Here is a 24,519-nt window from a genome sequence, read left to right as displayed (position 1 = left end):
TTATCAGTATCACTGAAACTTCTGAGAACTTTCTCAGGATGTTTTTCTTTTATCGGATGACTTCAGTCGCATATGATTTGTGCCATCTGCAGGGATTATTGCAAACTGAGCCATATTAAAATGCTAATTCTTGACAGTGAACCAACTTCTTGTTCAAGTTTGCTAACATCAGCTAAATATGTTTTGTGGGCATTTATGGTATTCCAGTAAATATTTAGAGTGTTAAAGGATTAAGTTGAGTTGTTACCTAGATCAAATTACCTTTATTACGTTAATAATTATACTCATTTATTTTATGTGAAGACACTGATTACATTAATGTGTCTCACATAATTAGGAAAGATCAATATGCAACACTTTATTTTTTTTTAAACTTCTGCCACTGTTTACATTTTCAAACGATCACTTATGACACAATTCCTAGAAAATCGCATTATTCCATCCATCCATTATCCAATCCGCTTATCCTCACAAGGGTCGCGGTCGTGCTGGAGCCCATCCCAGCTGTCTTCGGGCATAGGCGGGGGACACCCTCAACTGGTTGCCATCCAATCGCAGGGCACACAGAGACAAACATTCACACTCACAATCACACCTAGGGCCAATTTAGAGTGGCCCATTAACCTACCATGCATGTTTTTGGAACGTGGGAGGAAACCCACGCAGGCACTTATTCCATCACTGGTGAAATACTTTTTGACAAGTGACAAAATGTCAGTATTCTGAGATGGATGAAAAAAATCATATTCCACAAACGTAATAATACCACGTAGACTAACTAGTGAGGGCGCATAGAACATATTTGACATTACTTTTGTATTTATTTTTTTACTTGACTTCCACTTTAACCTTCCATTAGATGTGTCCGGAGGTGGTAAAACTTATAGCAGAAGAACAATTTATAATTTACAAATGTATGAAATCACAAATTATTAACACGAATCAGTAGTACGGTTTATAGAGGGAAACATTTGTTAAATGTGTAAATAGTTAAATGTTACTATATTGTACAGTACTGTACTTGTATATGTAGTCCTCTTGTACACAAAAACCCATTTGAAGGGGATGTATGCCGTCATCACCAATGTTGACACTGCCACCCCTCTGAGGTCGACGCTGATTGGTCGACATCGCAGACCCTCCCCTTTCCGTCTGTTGTCAACACTCTTTAACGGGAGAGGGGGGTCATCCTGCTGTCCTGTACAATATGTTCTCTTTGAAGGAATTTTGAACGAATGGAAGCTATAGCGTCATACAGACCGCTGTTCTTTTTATCTATTTGTTTTTAATTTGTTTTTTTTTGGCTGCGTGCTGCTCTCTCCCCGCCTCACTGACGGAAGCAGAGATACAGACACACTAAAGCAGGCTGCTGTCAGTGCATTTTCCTGCCTAAGTGACAGCTAACTTTGGGCTAGTTCAGCAACACAGTGGTTAGCTGTACGGTCGTGGGGGAAAGCACCACGGGGTGTGGGAAGCTTTTTGTTAGCCGACTGCATTTAAAGAGGAAACGCGGGACTGCATGAAGATGGTGACTTTGTCATCAGTAATTCGACCTCTGGCTTCTCAGCTTCAGCGACAGCTCTTCAGACACACCAGGATGAGTCAGTGGCTCACTCCCGTCCGTGGATGTAATCTGATAGCGTGTTCCAGCAGATATGTGTTGTCGCAAAGTGAGTACCTGCTCTTGAGAACACCAAGACGTGCTATAAACTGAATTGTGTTCCGGCTACTGTTTGTGTGACATTTTGGCACCTGCCTCGTGGAGCTGACGATCAGCAGCAGACTTTCGTTCTAGCTATTTTTGAAATGTATTGGACTGATACAGCAGATTTAATTGAGTTCCCGCTTCCCTGTAGTGTTGATAATCGTAAAGTGTCGTACAGGGACGTCGTATGAGCCTGCGTATTTAATCTCTTTACAATCCAGGATGCTAGTATGTTTGGTTTAGAAGCATCACTATGACGTAGCTGTGGGTAGAACCTGACTAAAGTTATAATATGTTAATACAGTATTTTGCATCCCATTCAATTATGCATACTCCTAAACACTGCAGCAACACATTGAGTATGTTCCTGGTACATGTTTTGAACCTTAATTCAAATCATACAAACGCATATGTGAGAAGTGGCTGCGACTTGTCCGCCACACCCATGAACCGGCCTTTCTTGTTCTCTTGTGTCAACTAGAACCAGTATGGATATTTTCATTCAAGGTGTCTGACTCAGAGACAAACCATTCATGAGCTCACCTCCCCCAAAGGTTAAGGGCCCATTGTGCCATACGCACATGTTCACTTCAGGGTATTGAATACTAACATAGGATGCTTTGTCACCCATAATCATGTGCATAATGTATTCTTGGATGGTTTGACTTAATTCTACAATCAAATTACAGAGGACTTAGAATACTGTATGTACCAGATTTCACTCAAAGGTGCCCCACTCATATCAATATGTTTTTCTGTTGGAGTGCTGCACCTATCTGTCCATTGTGTTCAGGTTAATCACTTCCAATGTCAAATTGGCCGTTGGAATTTTGTGTGTGCAGAAAACAAGTGTTATTTGACAATTGTTGTTAACATTTTGCAGCATGGTAAGGTAGTGGTTAGCACATCTTATTGACAGCTCCAAGGTTTGAGGTTTGAATCTCGGTTGCGGCCTTCCTGTGTGGCGTTTGCATGTTCTTCCTGTGCTTGCGTGGCTTTTCTCCGAATAGTCTACCTGTCTGCCACTCTCTAAAAACATGCATGTTAAATGAAAACTCTAAATTGCCCATCCGTGTGAATGGTTGTTTGCATGTTCCCTGCAATTGACTGCACCCTGTCTCTCAGCCAAAAGTCAGCTGGGATAGGTTCCAACACACCCGTGACCCCAATGAGAACAAGTGTTATAAAAAATGGACTCAGCCTATTTCTTTGCACAAAATAAAAATATGTATTATAAAAAAGACAATGCATGTTCTCTCCAGGTACTCTGGCTTCCTCAACATGCCGTAATCTAAATCAAGGGTATCCAGACTTTTCTTCATAGGGCCACATACAGAAAAGTCAAAAGATTGCCGATTTCTTAAATCCTACTATGTTTATATTGCAGGTTTTTCACTATATTTTTTCACATGGACCAATATTAATGCAGATCTAAGTAGTGATAAAGCGCAAGCCAAGATGAAAGAGTGCATCAAAGGCAGAGAATGTCCAGCGGTTGAGATATTTTTACAGTTGTGAAATGCGTTGTACAAATAAAATTGTATTGTATTGTATTTTATAGAAAAAAGAAGATAACATGGAGTATCGACTGCAAAGAAAAAACAGCTTATACAACTGCACGTCTATGATAAAGGGTAGCTAATTTAATATAGCCAATCACCATTAGTTAGAACAAATTGTAATCAGTACTGTAATACTGTACTGAATTGAGAGTCTTTTTTTTTTTATCTCTACCCGGGCTGTGCGCGCTATACAAGTGAAAGACCATTTACCATTCTCACTCCCTCACTGATGAGGGCTGCACAACACTTGCTTCCTGTAATTACCACTTAGGGCAGCAGAGGCTGCTATGGCTGTTCTCGCCATCATATGTAACATGGGTGTACTTTAAAATTAAGTTTTTGTAACCAAACTAGAAAGCTTTATATGAAAAACCAAAATTCATAAAAATGTATATCAACACCCTGCTCAGTATAATACGCACGCCAGTCGACAATGGGACAAAATTAGCATCTTAGTATGGATGGATAGATCATACCTAGCACTCAATTTAGATCACTTTTGTGTCTGTGTTTATTTTTTGGGGGGACAATACACAGCCGAGTGTTCAAAAGAATGATCAACAGACCTCGCCACTCCTCCTCACTAAGTTCAAAGTTTCTGTCTTGTCCTCGTCCTCATGTTTGCTTACTGTGTGGTTTTAAATCCCTGTTAAACTTAAATTCTTAGCTACATTTGTTAGACTTAAGTTGGGAGCCCTCGGAATGAACTTGATGGCTTCACCTCCAGATTTCAGAGACGTAGTATCTTGCACCTCTACTGACGTTTGCTGCTGTATTCTGGAGTTCTTAAAAGTTCCATTTAGGTTTGGCATTGTTCTTGTTCAGTTGTCTGTGGCTTTGCGGCGAGGAATACTCGTGACGTAGACAGGAACGGACTCCGAGCAGACGCGCAGCGGCCGACTGAGCACGAAAAGCTCGGAAAGCACGTCATTCGCACCGTTGCAATAACAGAATTTGGCAGCCAAGTGCTCCCAGGAGGAGTCGCTAAAGGCTTAAGGAGATGAAGGTCATCCCCCAGTCAGACCTGTTCAGCTTTGCTCGCAGCGGAAGCCTTAAGCCTTGTGCTGCATGATTGCGGATGACGACAACAAGTGGTTGTTTCTGAGTCCTTGAAAGATACACTACAATGATTGTTTCCTCTGTAGATGCACTTTTTAATGCTTAAGGCAGTGAGAGACTGTCCTCATAGTCTGCCCTTTTAAACACGCAAGTACATATCGGTATGCTTTCTGTGACTTTCAGGAGAAGATACAATCAGACGAAGGTGGGGAGAGAAAAAGCAGACTTTTGTCTAATTAGTCAGGTCCTTGTACAGACTTTGGCCTGGGAAGGCTTTTTGACCCAGCCAGTGGTCCAGGTCTGATTCCCTCCCTGTGGAGGGAAGCTGGGGGCGTGCCAGAACATTCCGCAGGTCACTTTCTGTACAGCCGGCCCACTCGGCTCTTATTTAGTCATTACCTTTAAGGAAGAAATGTACGGCTAGAAGGAAGTTGAGTTAGTCAGCTGCTACTTTTGCATTCAGTTCTTTCAGGCAGCCCAAGAAGCAAGTCTGTCTCGAAGTGTCTATTACTGAGTCATTTCTTACGGTGACATAGTTTCGTTAAAATTTCATTCTAAAATGGATTGCTGTTTCACAATGCAGGAAGCAGCCGAATACAACATGAAAAGTAGGTTTGTTCTTTATGTTTCCATAGACATACGGTTATAATAGTGTCTATTTTGACATGTGTTGTCTTTCTCTTATTTGATCCACCTACCCCTTCCACTATCCAGTGCACCCCATGTGGCAAGGCCCCCTCGCAGTTCCCGGAGGTGACCGCCAGTCTCCGATTGATATTGTCGTCCGCAAGAGCGTCTTTGATTCCCAGCTGAAACATTTGATCACTGACTATGACCCAACGACTTGCCAGCAAATCTGGAATAATGGATACTCCTTCCTGGTTGAATATGATGACACTACGGACAAGTCAAGTAAGTGATCTCCTGTTAAATGTTCTCAAAATAAAGTGGCTCAGCTATGACTGAACCCTATACAGTAGTTTGCTATTTGTCATTTCCACAGCAGTATTACTGAGAGCAAAGTTTCCCCTTTGAATTCCAAACAAACTCTGCAAAAGATGCTCTCCTCTGTCAGCTGTCTTAAAGAGCGTCCTGGGGTAAAGTCAGTTGTGAAGAACCACAGATAAATATACCATGTGGATCTGGTGACTGTCATGTGACTGTGGCTGTGTCAGTCATTCTCTAGAGTGCAACAATAATAGTGACTGGGTTACGCACTCAAACTAACTGTTGACAAATCAAGTCTTGTAACAGACTGATTGTTGTAATTTGTTTAAAAAAAAAAGAAAGATTACTCTGATTTAGGTCATATGTTTGGAGTCTTTGTATTATGAGCTTACAATGTTGCTGGGAGAACCACAAAATACGACACGTTAAAATTGAAATGTGGATTACAATGCTTTATTACTCTTTTAACAGACTATATACTTGGTCATTTACGTTATGACCATTTGGCTCTCCATAGGTAATACAAATCAAGCATTATTAGCTTTGTAAGAGGCCGAATCTTTCATACAATCATTGAATTCAACTTCATTAGATTGCGCAATTGCTGATAAAACAAAGTTATGACTACCCGGCAGTTGGCTTAAGTCTGAAATATAAATCAATTCTGAATGATATATGACAGCAACTTGGGTAGTTCAAGGTCAAATCAGTATGCAGCTATTTGTTCCTTTTTAGTGATGTTCACCTGTTGCCATTTAAGTTTTATGCCAAAGCGAGAACAGTCTACATATTGAAGAAATATTGTAAGACGTTCAAGGAAGCAAAGGTCAAATGCACTCTGGTCATTTTTTGCAAATATCTCTTCAAAAGTGCTACGTTATTCCTTAACGCAACAGTCGTGTTTCGTAACCTGTAAATTATGGTAGTAATACTGTTTTTTTTTTATCAGTTAAGTTGCAGTTCTGAGTTTTAGCGGGATATTTGAAAGTTTGACATACTGTATAGCAACTAGTTGGAAAGAACACTTTATCGAGTGCTGACTATTGTTGAGGTGCCCTTGAACAAAGTACCGACTGGATGTATTGCAGTGGGTTAATAGCTGCAATTACAGTTATATGACAATCAAAAAAAACAAAAAAAAAACTCAACAATCAGGATATTTGTAGGCCTGTTTTACTTTATGTATAACCTGCTCACCTGCCTTCATTTTCTTTTCCCCAGAGACAGCAACATAACTAACTGTGATATCACATTGTCTCTTTTTTTTAATGACTTTTATTGTTAAATTTGCATATTAAATTCAACATAGCAAAATCACGTTCTCTCATTTGATGCCACAGCTTTGAAAGGGGGCCCTCTGCAAGACAAATTTCGGCTGTGCCAGTTCCACTTCCACTGGGGCGAGAGCAACGCCTGGGGTTCAGAGCACACCGTGGACAGGAGATTATTTCCTGCAGAGGTATGCTACGATCTCTATACTGTGCCGTTTCACTTATTATAGACCTTTGCTTAGATGTTTAAATGATGTTGTCAGGTGAGAAAATTACTTTTCAGGATTATAAATGCTTACCTTCAAAGTCAGTTCCACATGATGGGTGTGTGTGCAAGCTTGTTTTGCAAAGAGGCGTACGAAGGGAGAATACATTTTAGGAATAACATGCAGTACGTAAAATGGAATATATGATAAGATATTAGGGCAGCACATTGGAGTAACGTTTAGATTGTCTACATGATAGTTGAGTGGTTCTGGATTCAAATCTTAGCTCAAACCTTTCTGCAGAGGTGGGCGGGCCAGCAAATTTTGCCGGCCTGTCAGAGCGGCCGGGTCACCTGTCCGTCATGGTCACCCCGTCATTATTTCAAACCGAACGAAAACTGTAATGTCAGTCCGTCAGTCCATCAGTGTTAGTTTAACCGCTAAATTACTTCTTCTTCTCCTCCTTCTTTGCCTTCTTCTTTTCCTTCTTTTTCTTCTTCTATGGCGGTGCATTGTTGACAGCTAATCGGCATCAAGAAGGTACTTACAGCGTCACGCGGACTTACAACACAAGCAGACAAACAGCCAAATATAAGTTGGGTGAAATAAAACTAATGTTGGACAATATCATTGTGGTCCGTGGGACCGAGAGGTACACAACACAGCCAGCTTCGTTTACTGGCCAGGACCGAGACAGAAAAAGGGCTTGGAGAAAGAGAAACGGTGAGTGTCCAGGGTGTACTTTGCCTCTCACCCAGAGTCAAATGGGATTGGACTTCAGGCCACCTGCTATCCTAATCAAGATGAGCGGTATAGAAAATGAATGTAATAGACATTCATTTAGTTATATTGTGTGTTGGCTTTTGAGCGTGAATTAACAATCGTTATTACATCATACGAAGTGCAGCTGTCTGCACAAAAACGAATGGAGTAGCTTACATTAATCACTCAACCCCACAGTTCCCATCAGCTCAGTTTCAGTGTCATTCAGCTCATTGTTTTTGTTTCAGTGACCTGAATATTTAATGTTATGGTACAGTGTTAACTGCTGCCATCAGTGACCCCCGGCAGGCAGATTTATGTCCCAAAAGAAAAAAAGGATACTGTGAACATTACTTTTCCAGCACCAATCACTTGCACGCAACTCTCACTGTTAAAGTAGCATGCTAATCACAGCGACGTTAACGTGTCATGCAGTGCTAATGCTGAGAAACAAGAAGGGTGCTTTATAACCTAATCTTATGTTTTGTCCATATTGAAATGAGTTTTTTTCTTCTCTGCTAGTTGCATAACTGCTACACCAACAGCATATGTGCTGCTGCAATTTCCTTCAGTTATGGGTGCGTGTTCTATATGTCTTTTGCCAAGCCCTAATTGCCGATGCTGGGAATGTGCTCGTGTCACAGTTCCCATCACTCAGCTAGCTACCTTTGCATTAAAATGCGCTTGTGGAGGCTCAAATTGCAGTCACTCACATATGACAATGAGCAGTTGTTGTAAATTGCATTTTTTCCTGTATGTACAGTAGTCTCATTGATGTAACTTATCACTTACTATCAGTGTGGGAAATAAATTGAGATTTACAACCAGAATAACAAAACAATAAAACATGTACTACTCGTACAACCTTTGAACACATCACCCAGGAGGATTTTGAATCAGCTGACATTTAAAATATTTATTGATCATGTTTCGTGCTTGCGTAGGTTTTCTCCGGGTACTCCGGTTTCCTCCCACATTCCAAAAACATGCATGGTAAGTTGATTGGTTACGCTAAATTGCCCCTAGGTGTGATTGTGAGTGTGAATGTTTGTCTCTGTGTGCCCTGCGATTGGCTGGCAACCAGTTCACGGTGTACCCCGCCTACAGCTCGAAGAAAGCTGGGATAGGCTCCAGCACGCCTGCGACCCTTGTGAGGATAAGCGGATTGGATAATGGATGGATGGATGGATGAATGGAAATTTACTGAAGACCTGAAACATCCAGTTAGCCAAAATACATACAGTACTGTGCATTTTCAGAAATCATTTTAATAGTTTTGGCATAATCCTGCTAACTAACATACAAATGGCCTAATGTAACCTACTTGGTACAATAACAATCCCCAAGAAACACGTGGACCAATATGTGCCATACATTTCTGCAGGTGCTACAATGACTTAGTCACAAAGAAAGTGTTGTACAGTGTACTGGTCAGAGAGAAAGCACGCAAGGGAGAGTCGATGAGGAGTTTGAGTTCATAGTTTATTGTCTCTTCCACCTGCATACAAACTAATGGTTGACGTGTACTGTTTGTGTTTTCAGCTTCACTTGGTCCACTGGAACTCAGACAAGTACAGTCTGTTTGAGGAGGCGGTGATGGAGGACAATGGCCTGGCTGTAATTGGAGTCTTTCTCAAGGTAATACACACGCACAGTTTCAGAACGTTCAGAGAACACAGTCAGCATGTACTTTGCACAAATTGTATGTGGTTACACGGTGGTTCAGTTATTAGTACATTCACTTCACAGTTCTGAGGTTACAGCCTTCCTCTGTGGTCTTTGCATGTTGTTTGCATGGGTTTCCCCAGTTACTCCAACTTCATCCAACATTCCAAAATTGTGCATACAAGGTTCAATGAAAACCCAAACGTTTCTCTAGATTTTAATAGTTGTTTGTCTACATGTGCTCTCTGATTGGCTGGTGACTGGTTCATCGTGTACTGTGCTTCTCACTTTAAAATAAACTGCAATAGGCTCCAGTTAACCCGCAAGTCTAAGGAGGACAAGGGCTATAGAAAATTGATGGATGGATTTGTCCTCAGGAGATCTCAAAACAATTTTTTTACCTGCTTGTTGTTGAACTTACTACAGCTTAGTTTGGCTGCAAGCTACTTGGGTCTGAAATAAGCTCTCTTGGTAGCTGCTAAATTCTCCCTCCATCAATTTACTACCTAGTATTAACAGTTAACATTAAAGAATTAGCTCCACAATTTGAACCATTAAGAATGACCCGATCATTTATCATGCACATCCCTAATTCAAACAACTCTACACTTGTGTAGGTGGGAAAGAGACACGATGGCCTGCAGAAACTGGTGGATGCTCTCCCTGCAATCAGACACAAAGTAAGTCCCCTATTAGACACACGCATGCACTGAGTGCCTTTTTGCATAATGAATACCTCTGTGAGAATATCAATCCGAGTTTACAATAACTAACCTTCTTAAGGCAACATTTGTCATACAAATCTTACATTGGACCCATTAGATTATGCAGGTCTACCGAATAAAGTGGCTTTGTCAACTTATATGTAGGTCACCTGGATGGTTGAATCATTTCCAGGGGACTGACCTGCTCTCATGCCTCATGCTAATTATTAAGTGACAATCCAATGGCTGTATATTCAATGATGTTATCAAATGCGACAGTCGATAATGCATTTAATAATGCAATAGTGTAAAGCTTATCTGTGATGCTTATTAGTCATATGATTTAGTTGTGATTGTACACTCTATATCACAGGTGTCTAACTCAATCATTTTATGTGGCACTACAAAGGAAATTATGTGCCTTGATTTCATGTTTCTTGCTGAATTACCAACATTGTATTCACTTTAGAAAATGTTGGAATGCTTGTTGGCAATCCCTCGCTTAAAGTAAATGTAACAATATTTGAACAAACCGTTTTTGCTGGCCTCTGAATTCAAAACGAGTTATTCATCAACTTGTTCCGTTTATGTAATATGAGGCAATCAAAACGGCCCGCCGAAGTTATTTGGCCCATGACAAAAATTACGTTGAGACATGAGCATTTTTTAACATACATTCATATTTGTATCTTAAAATAGCCTCAATTGTGTGCTGTGTGTAATTTCTGCAGGGAAGTGTGGTAGAGTTTACAAAATTTGACGCTGGCTGCCTGTTGCCGAATAACACTGAGGATTACTGGACGTACCACGGCTCTCTTACGACGCCTCCTCTGACAGAGTCTGTCACCTGGATTGTCATGAAGCAGCCCATAGAAGTTAGCCATGATCAGGTATATGAAATAGCCTCTAATAGTCACCATTCTTCCACTCCTATCACTCTGATGTGTCTTAGTTTCCTATTGGTTCTGTATGAGATAAAAGACGTTTTTTCTTTTGAGCGGCAACAGAAAATTACATTTTTGTGTAATAATGTACAGGACATCAGCATTTTTTTCAAAGTGCATAAGTGCTATATAAATTCTCCACTGGCGACGCTCCTCCCCCAAACCAGACATCTGTCGTAGTACCAAGACTGACCTGTGAGAGGCAGCATGGCGCCACAGGTCATCCGGCCTCCAGATAATTCAATGAAGATGAAACAGCACAAGTACTGGCAGTAGCAGAAGAAATGGAAGAACCTCAGCTAACTGTTAAAAAGGGTCTTCTTTAACTCTTTAACTTTACATATGTGGCTTGATTTGTACTAATTAATTGGTTTAGGTTGGAAAAATGCATAAGAGCTGAACAATACACCTCCATATTAATATATTTCACTTTTATGGCAACATTTTCAACACGGGTACGTCCATTATGGTTCCAATGAGACACAATGTGTGTAATTTACTGCTTGACAATAGAAACGCATTGGACAACGAGGAGTACACAAACAAAAGAAATGCCATAATGCGAAGCAACATTTGCAAGGGGCCGACCAGAAACAGCTTTTTGTATCGGTCTGACGCAGTTAAATTTATATTATATATGACTGATCTTACTGGACATTATTGTGTAATTGGGTTAGGGTTATAAATATCTGCATATACATCTCCATGGCACCCCATCAAGTAGTCCTAGGTTGTTGACATGTTACGTTTAAAATGTATCTTGTTTACACTTACAATTAAGACATAAAACAAAGTGGATGCTACTGCACTTATTTAGTCTTCTATATTCGTTTTAAAATTGTTTTTAAAATGATTAAATGTACATGAAAAGTAATTGTTAGCAAATTAATTATAAAGAAATGATTACCGTTTTACTTCTGCAAATGGCATACATGTGCGAAGTATCCATTTAACTTGTGGTGACTCCATTATAGTTGGAAACTCATCTGACTTGGGAGAAACATACACACTAGTGATTGGAAAGTGAAGCGTCAGGATGCTTCATGAACCAGTTGTATTTTTTTAGTAATTGGTAAAAGGTTCTGAGATGTTTAGTGACATCACTTCAGATTTTCTCTTGTTTATTTTTTGGCTAGCTTGCTGTACAAAGTTCTTGTCTCTTGCATGTGTTGGTGAGTGTGTGAAAATGGAGCTACTGTAGGTCATGAGCAAAATCAAGGTCTTCCAGTTCTGAGAAGAGGGTCCATCGCGCACTTCTTGTTTTGTCTTCTGTCTTCTGGCCCATCACCCAGTCGATAACGATGTGGAAGAGCAATGCTGACATTGCACGTCCTTGTCTGACTCCTTTCTCTACTACCACTAGACTATTTGAAATGCATAGAAGGTCTTGATGAGGTCCACCGTTCTGTATGTTGTGGGATTCCATACATCCTTAAAATTGTCCAGTGGCCTTCACAGTATATGCTCTTGAAGGCCTTTTCAAAATCTATCCAATTTATACTTGCCTCTGCCAATTCTGTGCATTGTTATATGACGTGAATGCAAATAAGATGTTCAGCGCATCCGCCATGCACTTAAGGAATAGTGCCTGTTCATTCCTGACCTTTTCGTCTACTGCCTCTATAAGATGCCGCACAATGATTTTTATCAATATTTTGCTTGGTATCGATAATTAAGGATGAAAATAATGTGCCAGTTGTTACAATTTCTCAAGTTGTCCAATGGTAGCTTTATTATTGTGTCTCAGTTGTTCATGGTTTCTACTCATGATTTTGGTGATCTTTTAATCTTTCAGAGCAGATCAGTGCGAAAAAAACCCCCAATTATTAGATTTTTTTTTTTTTTTTTTGTAAAGCAGAAGTCAACCCAAACATATTTATTTCAAGCATATGTTCCCAGCAGGACCACTAGTTGAAACACGGCATTCTGGTTAATTTTGCGTTTGTGGAATATAAGTTAAGCAGCAAAATGCACTTTTAGCCATCTCAGGGGGCGGCCATTTTGTCTTCTGTCGACTGAAAATGACATCACAACTTCTCACAACGACCAATCACGGCTGACCTTTTTTCTGAATCTGAGCCATGATTGGTCGTTGTGAGCAGTTGTGATGTCATTTTCAGTCGACAGAAGACAAAATGGCCGCCCCCAGAGATGGCTAAAAACGAGTGTATTAACACTTATTCCACAAACGCAATATTTATCAGCATGCCCTGTTTCAACTAGTGGGCTTGCATACAACATGACTTCCGCTTTAAGTTACCATGTACTAAGGACATGACACTTACGTTGATAATCTTGATTTGAGTTAAGAAGGCTCAAGATAGTTTTGCCCTCTCACAAGACCACCGGTTGACATCAAATATTTACCGATTGAAGTGTCATACTGCTGTCCATTTTCTATGCTGCTAGTCCTCATTAGGATTGCCGGTGAGCTTGAGCCTATCCCAGCGTACTTTGGGTGAGAGGTAGGGTACACCATGATCTGGTTGCCCGCCAATCACAGGGCACTATAGAAATACTGTGCCTGAGAATAAAAACAACAACTTCAGCGCACTGCTTTTTATTAAAATTCACTTTCTTAGCATGTTATGGTGCTCCCAAACAAACATTAATGTTTGTTTAGTTCCCCAATTCATACTTGATTAGCATTTCTATTTTCTTTGTTGCATGAAAATGTGTTTGTTTTCTATTTGGTTGATAATCACTCTACTTCCCAATGCTTGGTATTTTAAATCCTGGAAGTCTTTGTATAAGTAATCAATTTCTGCCTTTTGTCCCTTCCAAGCTGGCTGTCTTCCGGAGCCTTCTGTTCACCTCGGCCGAGGAGGAGGTCCAGAAGAGCATGGTGAACAACTTCCGTGTGCAGCAGCCCCTGCGGGGTCGCACCGTGCGTTCTTCCTTCAGCCCCTTCCTAAAAGAGTCGCCATCTGACCAAGATGACCAGCACACCCACTGATTCCACCAAGTGCAGTACTTTGCATCCTGTTACAGTTGGTGCACCAAAACAAGTGTATTTTCTCAAAGAAATGTATTACAATCAATCGCTCTTTGACAGACAAAACATTTTTTATCATTTACAAATGGTACTGGAAGGATGTGAGGAAAGTTGTATTTTCGGCTAGTTTTGAAAACGCCATTCAATTTGGGCTATTGGTTTTGCAAACTAATAACTGGTTGGTTACAGGTGAAATCTGTTGTTTTACATATTTGTATTCACATAAATTATATTTATTTTAAATTGACACTTTATTGATTTTATGTTTAAGAGGTTCTATCAATCAGTAGCTGAAGGTGAACGGTGGAGCTGCTGGCGTAGACTCAACAGCGCCGTGTGCTGGCCACAGTCGGTGTAAAAGTGAAAACAACTTTTTGCACCGCGCTCACGTACAGTATACTGATATTACACCAGATTTTATACTGAGAGTCTTTGTTTTTTTTACCCTGTCTGTGACAAGAATCCCACACAACAAATTCAAGTTTTTACGCAACATTAATTAGCACTTATTCAGAACCGCTCATATACATTTACACATGCCAGTTTATGTGGATATATTTGATCCTAAATAGATAATCTAGTACAGTGCCTTAAATTATGTTGAGCGGACCTCCACAATTTAATTGCTGAGAGGAACTCCAATTGCACTTCTATTGTGGGGTAATTGAAAAGAATGAATCTCCTCAGTGGTCTCAAATGATCTTCTTTCCTTGTTGTCAAGGCTTTTGTTTACGTCTACTGCCACATTCATTGTGATAGTTTCCACCGCTCAAGGGCCTGCTCAAGGGCCTGCTCAAGGGTTGTCAAAAGCTAGAATGACCGCATTTCCTTGCGTATTTACAGAATTTTATTGTTTCTTGATGTCTTTTCATAATGTTCAAAAAGCAGCCTTAATTTGAAAGAGCTCAACCAACTCTAATCATATCCATCAACCGTGCCTTGAGGGGTGAATCTTACTATGCAAGGTTTGGCAAAGAGGCACAACTTTGAGGCGGTCTGTAGACAAAAACACAGCCCGGCTGATTATGAAATGGGGGTCAAAGGGGAGTTAGGACGAGACGACAAAAGTTTGACAGTGTAGAAAACTATTCTTCAGGTGCTTGCTACATAGAATGGTTCTACTTGAAGAGTGTATCTGACTGTGATCATAAGCGACGGCCACCATTCATTTTCATTTGAGGCTGAGCACTCACGGTTGTCATTCTAATCCCATTGTAACAACATGAATGTCCATAGTGACCCCCCTCCTCTCTTGAAGTAGCCTTTTATCCCATGAGCTCAGCCACCCACCCTGAGGCATCTCCCCAGTAGGTCCTTGTTGGGGTCCAAGTGGACTGGTTGTGTAGTGAAAAGACATAATACGCACTCGCAAGTGATTGAAACAGGATGTGAAAGCTACACACTATCCTAGATGAGCAGGTCATGGCTGGCAGTTTCTTGCCGGGCATATTTATGAAACGTAAATTTGTGCATCAAAACAGTTTGTGTCAATTTTATTGTTTGTGGTTTACCATCTAATGCAACACAACACTGCCTTCATCTCATGTTTCATAGATGCATTTGAATGATGTTGTCTGCCATCATGTGTCATGGCATTTTATTATGTGAAACTTCATTGATGCCTATTTGAATGCTATTAATATGAACATCATCAGTATAATGTTTCATCCAAGTGACTCATAGCTTTCTTTGTTGCAATCAACATTTATTCAATGATGATTTCAGTGTAATTTTGTCTCTGTGGGTCTCTGTATGATTTTTTTTTTTAGCACTGTATTTTTTTTTAGCACCGTATTAATGAGTCTGACATTATTCAGATAACATGCATTCTTTTTTACAAATCAATTGTTATTAGTCAATTTCATGATGCCTTTTATCATCTGCAGCTCTTGCAAACCATTCTGTTTTTCAGTCCGGGGATCATAGAATGTCCATTGTCATGTATGTTGCACACTTCCTATATGCACTACATATTATGGCTGCTGTTTTGTTCATGTTCATGAGGCGGTCAACATTCCTGGACAGCAGGGACTCATCAAAGTCTCTCCTCTCACAGCATGCCTTTCTGGATGACTCTTCTGTTGTCTCGCCGTGCAACCAGGAAGCACTTTTCTTTTAAGGGATTATATGAAAACAAATTGTTGATTGTCCAGATGGAGATGGATGGAAATTGACATTAATTCATGTCATAGGCATAGCAATAAATTGGTGTGTAATGTAAGAAATAACCGTGTCTGTGATTTTTTTTTTTTTTGTGTATCCTTGTTAACAATCCAATTTTATATCCACATGATAGTGACCAATGTAGACACCCAGGGACAAAATTATTGGTACCCTACCTAAAGAAAGAAGAATAGTCACCGAAATAACGTGAAATTGAGAAAATAATTCATGAAAATTAACTGAAAAGTAACTAATGAAAAACAGGGGATTGCTATTTTGTGGCCCTACAAAATGGAAATTCTGTTGTGCCTGCTCCAGATGGCATGATTAAACTCCTTCCACAATTGTACAACAGGATTTAGATCAGGGCTCAGATTAGTCCAAGGTTCTGTTCTTCGCCATTCTTGGGTGTTTTTCACTGTGTTTTGTGTCATGAGATCCCATGACCTTCATCTGAAACCAAACTTCCTGACACTGAGGTGAACATTTCACTCCAGATTGTAATGAGTCTTGAAATTCCCTTACGTCCTGCTCAAATTCAGGACAACTTGCGCCGGATGCAGCAAACAAAATCCACAACAAAACTGAGACCCCCCCCCCCATGCATGTCTAAAGGTATTCTGTTGTGTTCTTTTAGGGAAGAAATGTAAATTAAAAAGTTCCATATTGTAAATTATTCATACCCTTTCTCAATAGTACTGACATATCCAACGTTTAATAATATATAAGTGATCAGTATACTCTTCTGAAATTAAGGATTCCTGTTTCCTCAATATTGCCATCAAAGGAGCAATCAAATTTTATAGCTGTATTAAAAACAAACTATCACATGGACAAAAACATAATGTTCAGACCTTTTGCTCAGAACAGAACAGGAGGAAGTCTTGCTGTTGATAATGGCCTCGAGTACATTTGCAACACAAGAGATGTTCAATAATGTTCAGTTAGGCTCTGGCCATGTCAATGTAGTGTAGTGTCAATGTCAGTACTTGGCAACTATCCCTATTTCTCAAGTTCTTGCAGGTGGACTGTGTCTTGAGTGTCTTTTATTTCAACTCAACATTCCTTGTACATGAACATACAGTTGTCCAGTAAGAATCCTTACAACACTCTCAGTGAGAAATGAAGGACCTGTAACTGTCCCTCAACGCAATGAACAGGCAGGACGTTTTCAGAGAGGTGCTTGACGTTATTTGCAGTTTGGCACAATCAGACAGTGCCATCATCAAACACTGTAAAAATTCAGTATAATAAAAGCAACACAAGATCAGTACAAAATACAGTAAAACATAAACCTATCTTTTTGTGAGCATGAGAAAAAAACTACCTGCCACTGACAGCAATCCAAAACTTTAACTCTTTTTCTTCTTAACATAGCTAACAATTTAAAGGGATCATTCAGACGGGACGGTTCATTTTTCAATAGCAAGCTCAATTTATGTTTTTTTTTTTTTTTTCATTCAAAGTCATTGTAAATAACGTTGCTAATATTGCCAAAATAATGGGGATCAACCAGCCCCAATACATGTTAACATCTCTACTCAGGCCCACTTCAACCTCTGAAAACATCACAAAATGATGAGCCTTTCCATGTGTGACCAAAAAGAGCCAGAATTGAGCAGGCTACATGCAGCTAAGGTGCACTTGTCACATACGTCGTTTCATGTCATGTGATCACCAAGATAACGCAAACACATTGCGTTCCGAGAAGCTTTTTTCGTTAGCTGAATAGATTACATTTAAAGTGTTAGCTTGACTGACTTTATCTCCGAGGTCCATCCCTGCGCCGTCTATCCAAAAATGAGGTGCGTTGAATGGCCATACTCGGCTGAAGAGACGGCCTCGCTGGAAATCTCTTAATCTTTCCAAGTCCAACTTTGACATTTCGACAAGCCGACTTACGGGCCTAATATTTATCCGAAATTGACGCGCAGTGGCCGGCCCACTCGCACGGCGACGCCGCTGTATCTCTGGCTGGACAGAATTAAAGCGTTCGCTGCAAGAAGACCTCCTCTGTAGCAAACACGATGCTCCTGGCTGGCTGACCGGCAGTGGAAAACACGGCTGAAGGTGGACACGGAGCTTCTTGGATGCCTAGACGGCAGATATCCGTGAAACGGAGCCCCGTGTCTTTTCAAAGTTTATACCTCCATCCATTTTGTCGAATTATTAGCAATCACACGGCGCACCGGTGATGCCGAGCGGAATCCGGCAGAACACTGGCTACTGTCTGACCGGTGGCGGCGTGGAGCAAACTCTTACTCGAGCAGGCAGCTTGTCCAAGACACGAACCCTCGTGTATGGACGGTAAGAAGAAGATCTCCTTCTGCTAACTTTGACTATTAGCAATCGAAGCTAATTCTGCCACGAGAGCTAGCGGGAGCAAAGAGCAATGGCCGCTTAGCTGCCTATGGGAAAATAACAAAGCGTTTTGCTGAATGTCCGAAAACTACGATCAATTGTCACTGAAATTCATATGCACATTCCTGGTATTGTCCACTGTAACAGGTAATTTAAAAAAATAAAATAAAAAAAGATCGAAAAAACGATCAGCACAATTATGTTTGATTTTGTGGAGGTGATAAGTGTTTTCATAGGAGCTCACGTTTGATGTTAATAAAAACTAAATATTATGCCGCCCACTATATTTTCACAGTTTGAAATGGACTAGAGTAGGAATGTGCAAATGCATTTTATTGGCAATTAATCACTTTCAGACACTAGGTGACAACAGAACGTGACAAACCAAAACAAGGAACAACACGGATCAAGCCTCCCTGTGATGTCGTTGACAGTCTGAGATGGACAGGAAAAGAAAAACACGCTCCAAAAGTGGGCGTGCCAATTTGCGGCTTTAGTCGTCACAAAAAAGCCCATAAATCACCACAGATTTTTTTGGGGGGGGGGAATTTTAGTGCTGAAATATTTTTTTCATACAGACTTATTACGTATAGAAGTGCTGACGTTCAGCCCAATCAAGTGTCCCTTTAAAGATCAGAGCATAAACAAATAAAGACAACACAATTATATAGGCTATGTGAAAGCACAGAACATTTACCTTAGGTATGTCATATATAGTATCTTGAAAATCAGGACATAGTTTTGCTTTGTGTCCTAAAACTCCTCTTTCCAAAGAGAGAGTTTGTCCTTGAGACCCCTGGAAACAACCACAGGATTCTACACAATCATCCACGTGTTACCTCTTGGGAACTAAATTTGGTTTATTGAATACATTAACTTCAGCAAAGCAAAAATAAACCATGTAGCTAACCAAAACCAGTGTTGTTTTCTATTCAATGTAAAGCAGACAAAACACCAACATTCAATGTTTTACAAATGGTCTTAATGTATATATACTCCCATTGTTCTCCAGATGATTCACCAAAGCAAAGGCCTCTATTTAGACAATATCAAAGCAGGAACAAATTTGAAAATAAAAAATGTTGGTCAATGCCTTTCGTAGGAAACCCCCATCCCATCCTCGCGGAAATCTTTGAAGGCCCCTGACACAAGAAAAGGATGTTTAGTGGCCCCCACCCAGACACCTGGGGTCCAAAGGGTGGGTTGTTTATGGACTCTTTTACACTGTTACCACAGCTGGGTGTGATCCTACTCTCCATTGGATTCAAAAGATAAAAGTTGCCGTTGAAGTTGACCTTGCAGGGTGTGTTTTGTGTTTAGCTGCAGGGGAGAAAGCTTCGGTCTGCCGGGACACAGCTTTCAGTCTCCTCTGGGTTTCCCTCAATTGTATGAATGTGGGGCCTGATTGTGTGCGTGTTGATGATTGCAGTATACCTATGTGACATCCACAACTCGATAGTAACTCAATGATTATTATTATTTTATGACACAACTTGTCTTGAAATCTGTTTAAAACAGTTCCCATGTGTCTTAATAAAAGGTCACTGACATTCTTCGATCAAAACACAAAGTATATAGAATTACAGTAGCCTATTTGTTATGCTGTACTTGTAAATTGTAACCCCACCTGTAACGCTGTGGTTGAAATCATTCGGTTTTGGAGAGGCAGCTGTAACAAGCTTACGTTAATAACAATGTTAGCTAATGTGCTTATCTGGTTCGTACTCATGCTTTAAGCCTTTGTTATTGTATTTTGCCACTTTTCCGAATCTGTTAACAACAACAATTTCTCGAAAGACGAATCCAACAACTTTTTGAGATGAGATTGTCGACTTTTGGAGACTCTCAAACTTCATTCGAAGCAGATGTTCTCCCCTTCGCGTCCAGAGATGCTCACGGCAGATGTTTGTTTTAAAGTGGAAGTCAACCCAAACCTAATTTTTTCAAGAATATGTTCTATGCAGTCCCACTAGTTGAAACAAGGCATTTTGATAAATATTTAGTTTATGGAATAAGAGTTAATCCCCCTGTTCTTAGCCATATCTGGGGGCGGCCATTTTGTCACTTCCGTCGACTAAAAATGACATCACAATTGTTCAGGGCTCAGGTAATGACCAATCACAGCGCACCTGTTTTCTGAAGCTGAGCTATGATTGGTCATTATCTGATTTATATGGCTAAAAACGGGTGAATTTTGGTGCTTAACTCATACTCCACAAGCGCAATATTAATCAGAATGCCGTGTTTAGACAAGTGGAAGGCCATAGAACATATTATTGTAAAGAAAAATTTTGAGTTGACTTCTGCTTTATGGTTGTGTGTATGTCTGGGATAAAGGACATTAACATACATGCAGTACATGATGGTTTTCTGGTGTCTTTTGGTGAACTTACCAGTAAAGAAAAATGCAGTTTAATATCATTTGTTGATAAATTTTTTTTTTTTTTTTTTTTTAATGTCACGGGGGGCCAGTCCAGGGTGAAGTCTGTCTTTTTTACCGATGGGATAGGAGGAAAGAACTCTCCGAAATTCTAAAGGGGATATGCGCTATAGAAAATGGATGTATGGTTGTTAACTTTTTTATATCTATTGGTATGGAAGCTATGGTATGTTCGAGGTGAAGTTGTGCACTAACACTTGCATGTCTTCCTGTCATTCGTTTGTGTTCTGTTTGAAGGGACCAAGCCTTTATTGGCGAGATACATTAACAGGAACCTCTTCCTCTGAACAGTAGGCCAACCACAAGAAGCTTTCTCATCATCTTCCCACATTTTCACTCATAACTGCTCCTTGGACTGCCTGGGGTGTTTGTGTAGCATTCCTGAGCTTGGTTTTCCATGCAGACACTACACAGCTTTGCTGAGATGCATTTGTGCGTTCGTCTTATATTACTGGCTTATGATGAGCTGCGTTACATTTGGCCCACTGGGATAAACAACAACGGCCTTAAGAATCATAAGCAAATTTCACGGTAAACATTCAGCTTTTATTGCCAGATGATTCAAAAATAATACATAATAATAATAATAAAAAAAACAAATACATAAGCAATGCTGTTGAGTGTTGATTTAGAATGATGGACATCAATTGTGGAAACCCACTAGACATTTTTAATGGGTCAGACCCTAAAGAACTGTCTGGGAAAGAAGTTGCAGGCACATTTGCAAATGTATCCCACACCCACACCACAGTGTCACTTGGTGACTTGGCCTTTCCCATCAGAGCAGATGGATGTCTCTCATAACTGTAATTGTTAAATGGCAGTGGGCACATTGTTTGATTTATTCAGGGGCCCAAAAGTCATTGCCACATGAAAAAAGATCATTATTGAAATCATATGGGACATTGGGATAATCACAGACCAGCGGCTCACAGTGGTGGGAAAGATTTCAAACCATGCACAAGTCTTCTAGTTTCTGCTGAGTTGGACAGATACAAACTTGAAGGAAAGCTTCCTACAGGAGAAACTGTCATTATTTCATTCTTGTCCTACGTTAGAATACCCGAAATTAAAAAATGTCATTGTCAACCACACAATGTCATGTGACAGAAAGAAATGCATTTCTACATCTACTCTCCCTATCCTGTAGTAGAGCATATTTGTTATTTTGAATATATTTTTGGAGTCGGGTCGGGGCCGCATGGTTCGGCTCTGACCTTCCCGTATGATCTTTGCATTTTCCCCCATGCTTGAGTGGATTTTCCCTGGACACTCCAGCTTCCCCGTCCATTCCAAAAATGTGCATGTTTGGTTGAGAAATCGTCCAACGTCCATAGGTGTGAATGTGAGTGGGAAGTAGTTGTTTGGCTGTAAGTGCACAGCGATAGCCTGACGACCAGTTCAGGATGTACCCCGTCTAGAAACTGGATGGATCAATGGATGTTTGGGTCTTTGTCATACTAAAGGTGAAACTTCGGTTCATCTTTATCACTCTAGCTCCCAGGGTCTCACGTTCAGGGCTGTGTACCAAAATTGACTCAAGTAATACAGTATTTTTATTTCCCAACCACAAAGTAGCACCATATTTACTGTACAGTATGTTGTTCTGCTGGGGATGTACATGGTTGTATGTGTGCAAAACACTATAGTTTAAGACATTATGGGAAAAAATTAAAAAATTGCACCAAAAAACATAACATACCCAGATGTAGCACACAACGAGACCAGTACTGGCTTATGTCGTAAAATGCACAAGTCATAGCTACCTTTGGGCCAAGGTGGGGGAAAATCCTGGATTGATTGCCAGTCAATCACAGAAAATGTATTGAAAAAAAACAATCATTTATGTTCACCTTCAAACCTAAAGCCAATTTAGAGTTTCAACTTGCATATTTTTGGAATGTATGAAGAAGCCCAAATACCCGTATGTGAAAATCCAAAGTCCACGCGGAAAGGCCTGAGCCAAGATTTGAACCCAGAACCTTACGACTGTGATGGAAATGCACTAACCAGGACCATATGCAACTTTGAGCAGCCACAAAAATAATACGTCAGGAAAATCCTACTGGATCAGCTAACCTTTTTTTTCCCCAGGGTCATTTAAAGTCTGTAAATGAAATCTCCCCCCCACCAGGGATTAAAATGAGTGCATTAAATGTAATGAATGAATGAATCATGGTGTATTTCTGTCTCCTGGGCGGAGGCTTCACTTGATATGATTGTCCTACATTCTTCAGGCTTTGGGAAGCCAGACATGCAGAGCCCCCTCTGGCCAGTAATATGGACTGAACCTGTCTTGTCCGAGCACAGGAAATGACCTATCTGTAGCTACATGTGTGGCCCCTGATGTGCGAATGAAAAAGAGTAAGCGCAAATGACAATCTGTCTAGTTCTATGAGCTAGAAGTGTGCGGAAATGCAAATGTGGACTGTCAGTTTTAATTGCGCTGGGGCTCGTCTCTTGCACAGCACGTTTGCGTTGGTGACCGTACCTCCTGGCACACAAAGATGGTATGAGCAGCAGCTGCAGCACGCACTCAGCCTCTGATTACATTTAGCGGCTCCTGAACGTTGCCACAGTCATGTTCCCATGTGACAACGATCAATGAAGCACAGCTCCCTCGCTCAAGCTCAAAAGCTGTCGGTTGAGTGCGCAGCGCAATAAATTTTACCACGCCCTACCCGTAGGCCGGACACAGGGCCACTACAAATAGAATCTGAGACATTCTTGAGTCAATATGAACATCATTTGCATGAGCACACTCATTTACTGTAGTTTCGTATCTGTACATGTTCACTCTCTGAGATTTTAATTTGAAAGAAATAGCAGCCCTTTTTAAAACGGTTCTACAACTGCATGTCATCTATACATAATCTGGTTCAAAGTGGGTCATGAAAAGGGACAGTTCAAATACCGGAGTTACTGTATTATGATAGCACATAACTGATGTTTCATCCTAACAAAAACAAATGTACTATAAAAAATAAAAAGAGTCCCAATAACACATGTTCTCCAGTTCATGTGCGGGCGTCAGTACCATCAACTTCCACGCAGTCACCCTGTGATTACACAACTACAAAACAAGCCTGGCTGGTTTTGAGCACTTTTACTGAAAGAAACTGGTTGGACTTCATGTTGCAACAGCAACAAACCTGTTCATACCTCCGGTATTTTACACATGATCATGGGCCATCGTTATGTGGGCGCACACTACTTGTCCTTGCGGTGCTGATGGCACATCAAAAGGAACTTGGCATTTACTTCTAAGAAAAATGATGATTAATCCTCTCCAGGGTTTAACAGGTTGGTTTGGAGATCTTTTATATCCACAATTTTGTCACACAGTCTTTAATGCACAGGTGTGAAACTCAGGGGCAAGGCCCAAAAACAAATCTGGCACGCCATGTCTTTTTATGTAGCCCGTGGAAGTTTGCACAGCCTTTCATTTTCTATAGTGTCTTAGCTGGAGCCTATCCCAACTGAGGGATTGAGAGGCGGGGTACCTCCTGAAACCGTCATCAGCCAATTGCAGAGCAATTTTGGGTCAAAATCCACTACTTGGGCCAGATTGACTCAACTTTCTGGGTTGTTTTTGCAGAAAAGCAAGTTGAATAATCGGTCGGGCCCTATTGTATAGATGTCACAAGATAGTAGAAAAGCACTTTATTTCTATGAGACAAAGATAAAAGCCTGACAAAATAAAACTCCTCCCCTCAATTCAACAACGATGCATT

At 40.5% G+C, this 24,519-nt stretch overlaps 1 protein-coding gene across 2 annotated transcripts; it reads left to right on the top strand.

The window, feature by feature from the left end:
- Nucleotides 1–1,164: 1,164 nt before the first annotated feature.
- Nucleotides 1,165–16,049, top strand: ca5a (carbonic anhydrase 5a). Of its 2 annotated transcripts, none has more exons than XM_086027629.1 (7): nucleotides 1,165–1,670; nucleotides 5,041–5,238; nucleotides 6,615–6,733; nucleotides 9,056–9,151; nucleotides 9,796–9,858; nucleotides 10,614–10,772; nucleotides 13,612–16,049. In XM_086027629.1, the coding sequence occupies exons 1-7, from the start codon at nucleotides 1,520–1,522 to the stop codon at nucleotides 13,780–13,782; spliced, it is 957 nt and encodes a 318-aa protein (XP_085883755.1). In that variant the 5' UTR covers nucleotides 1,165–1,519; the 3' UTR covers nucleotides 13,783–16,049. The 2 variants fall into 2 exon arrangements, with proteins under 2 accessions (XP_085883755.1, XP_085883756.1); XM_086027630.1 differs by lacking the exon at nucleotides 1,165–1,670 and adding an exon at nucleotides 3,128–4,934.
- Nucleotides 16,050–24,519: the final 8,470 nt, after the last annotated feature.

Source organism: Filicampus tigris, chromosome 4 (assembly GCF_054856515.1).
Source record: "Filicampus tigris isolate MCC_2025a chromosome 4, RoL_Ftig_1.0, whole genome shotgun sequence".
Taxonomy (NCBI): Eukaryota; Metazoa; Chordata; class Actinopteri; order Syngnathiformes; family Syngnathidae; genus Filicampus; species Filicampus tigris.
Note: the sequence above shows the minus strand (reverse complement) of the source record. Positions and strands in the feature narration are given on the sequence as shown.

Coding starts and splice junctions, on each gene's coding strand:
- ca5a (XM_086027629.1), top strand. CDS start 1,520: ATGAAGATGGTGACTTTGTCATCAGTAATTCGACCTCTGGCTTCTCAG. Junction 9,859..10,613: donor TCCCTGCAATCAGACACAAA/GTAAGTCCCCTA, acceptor TAATTTCTGCAG/GGAAGTGTGGTAGAGTTTAC. Junction 10,773..13,611: donor TAGAAGTTAGCCATGATCAG/GTATATGAAATA, acceptor GTCCCTTCCAAG/CTGGCTGTCTTCCGGAGCCT.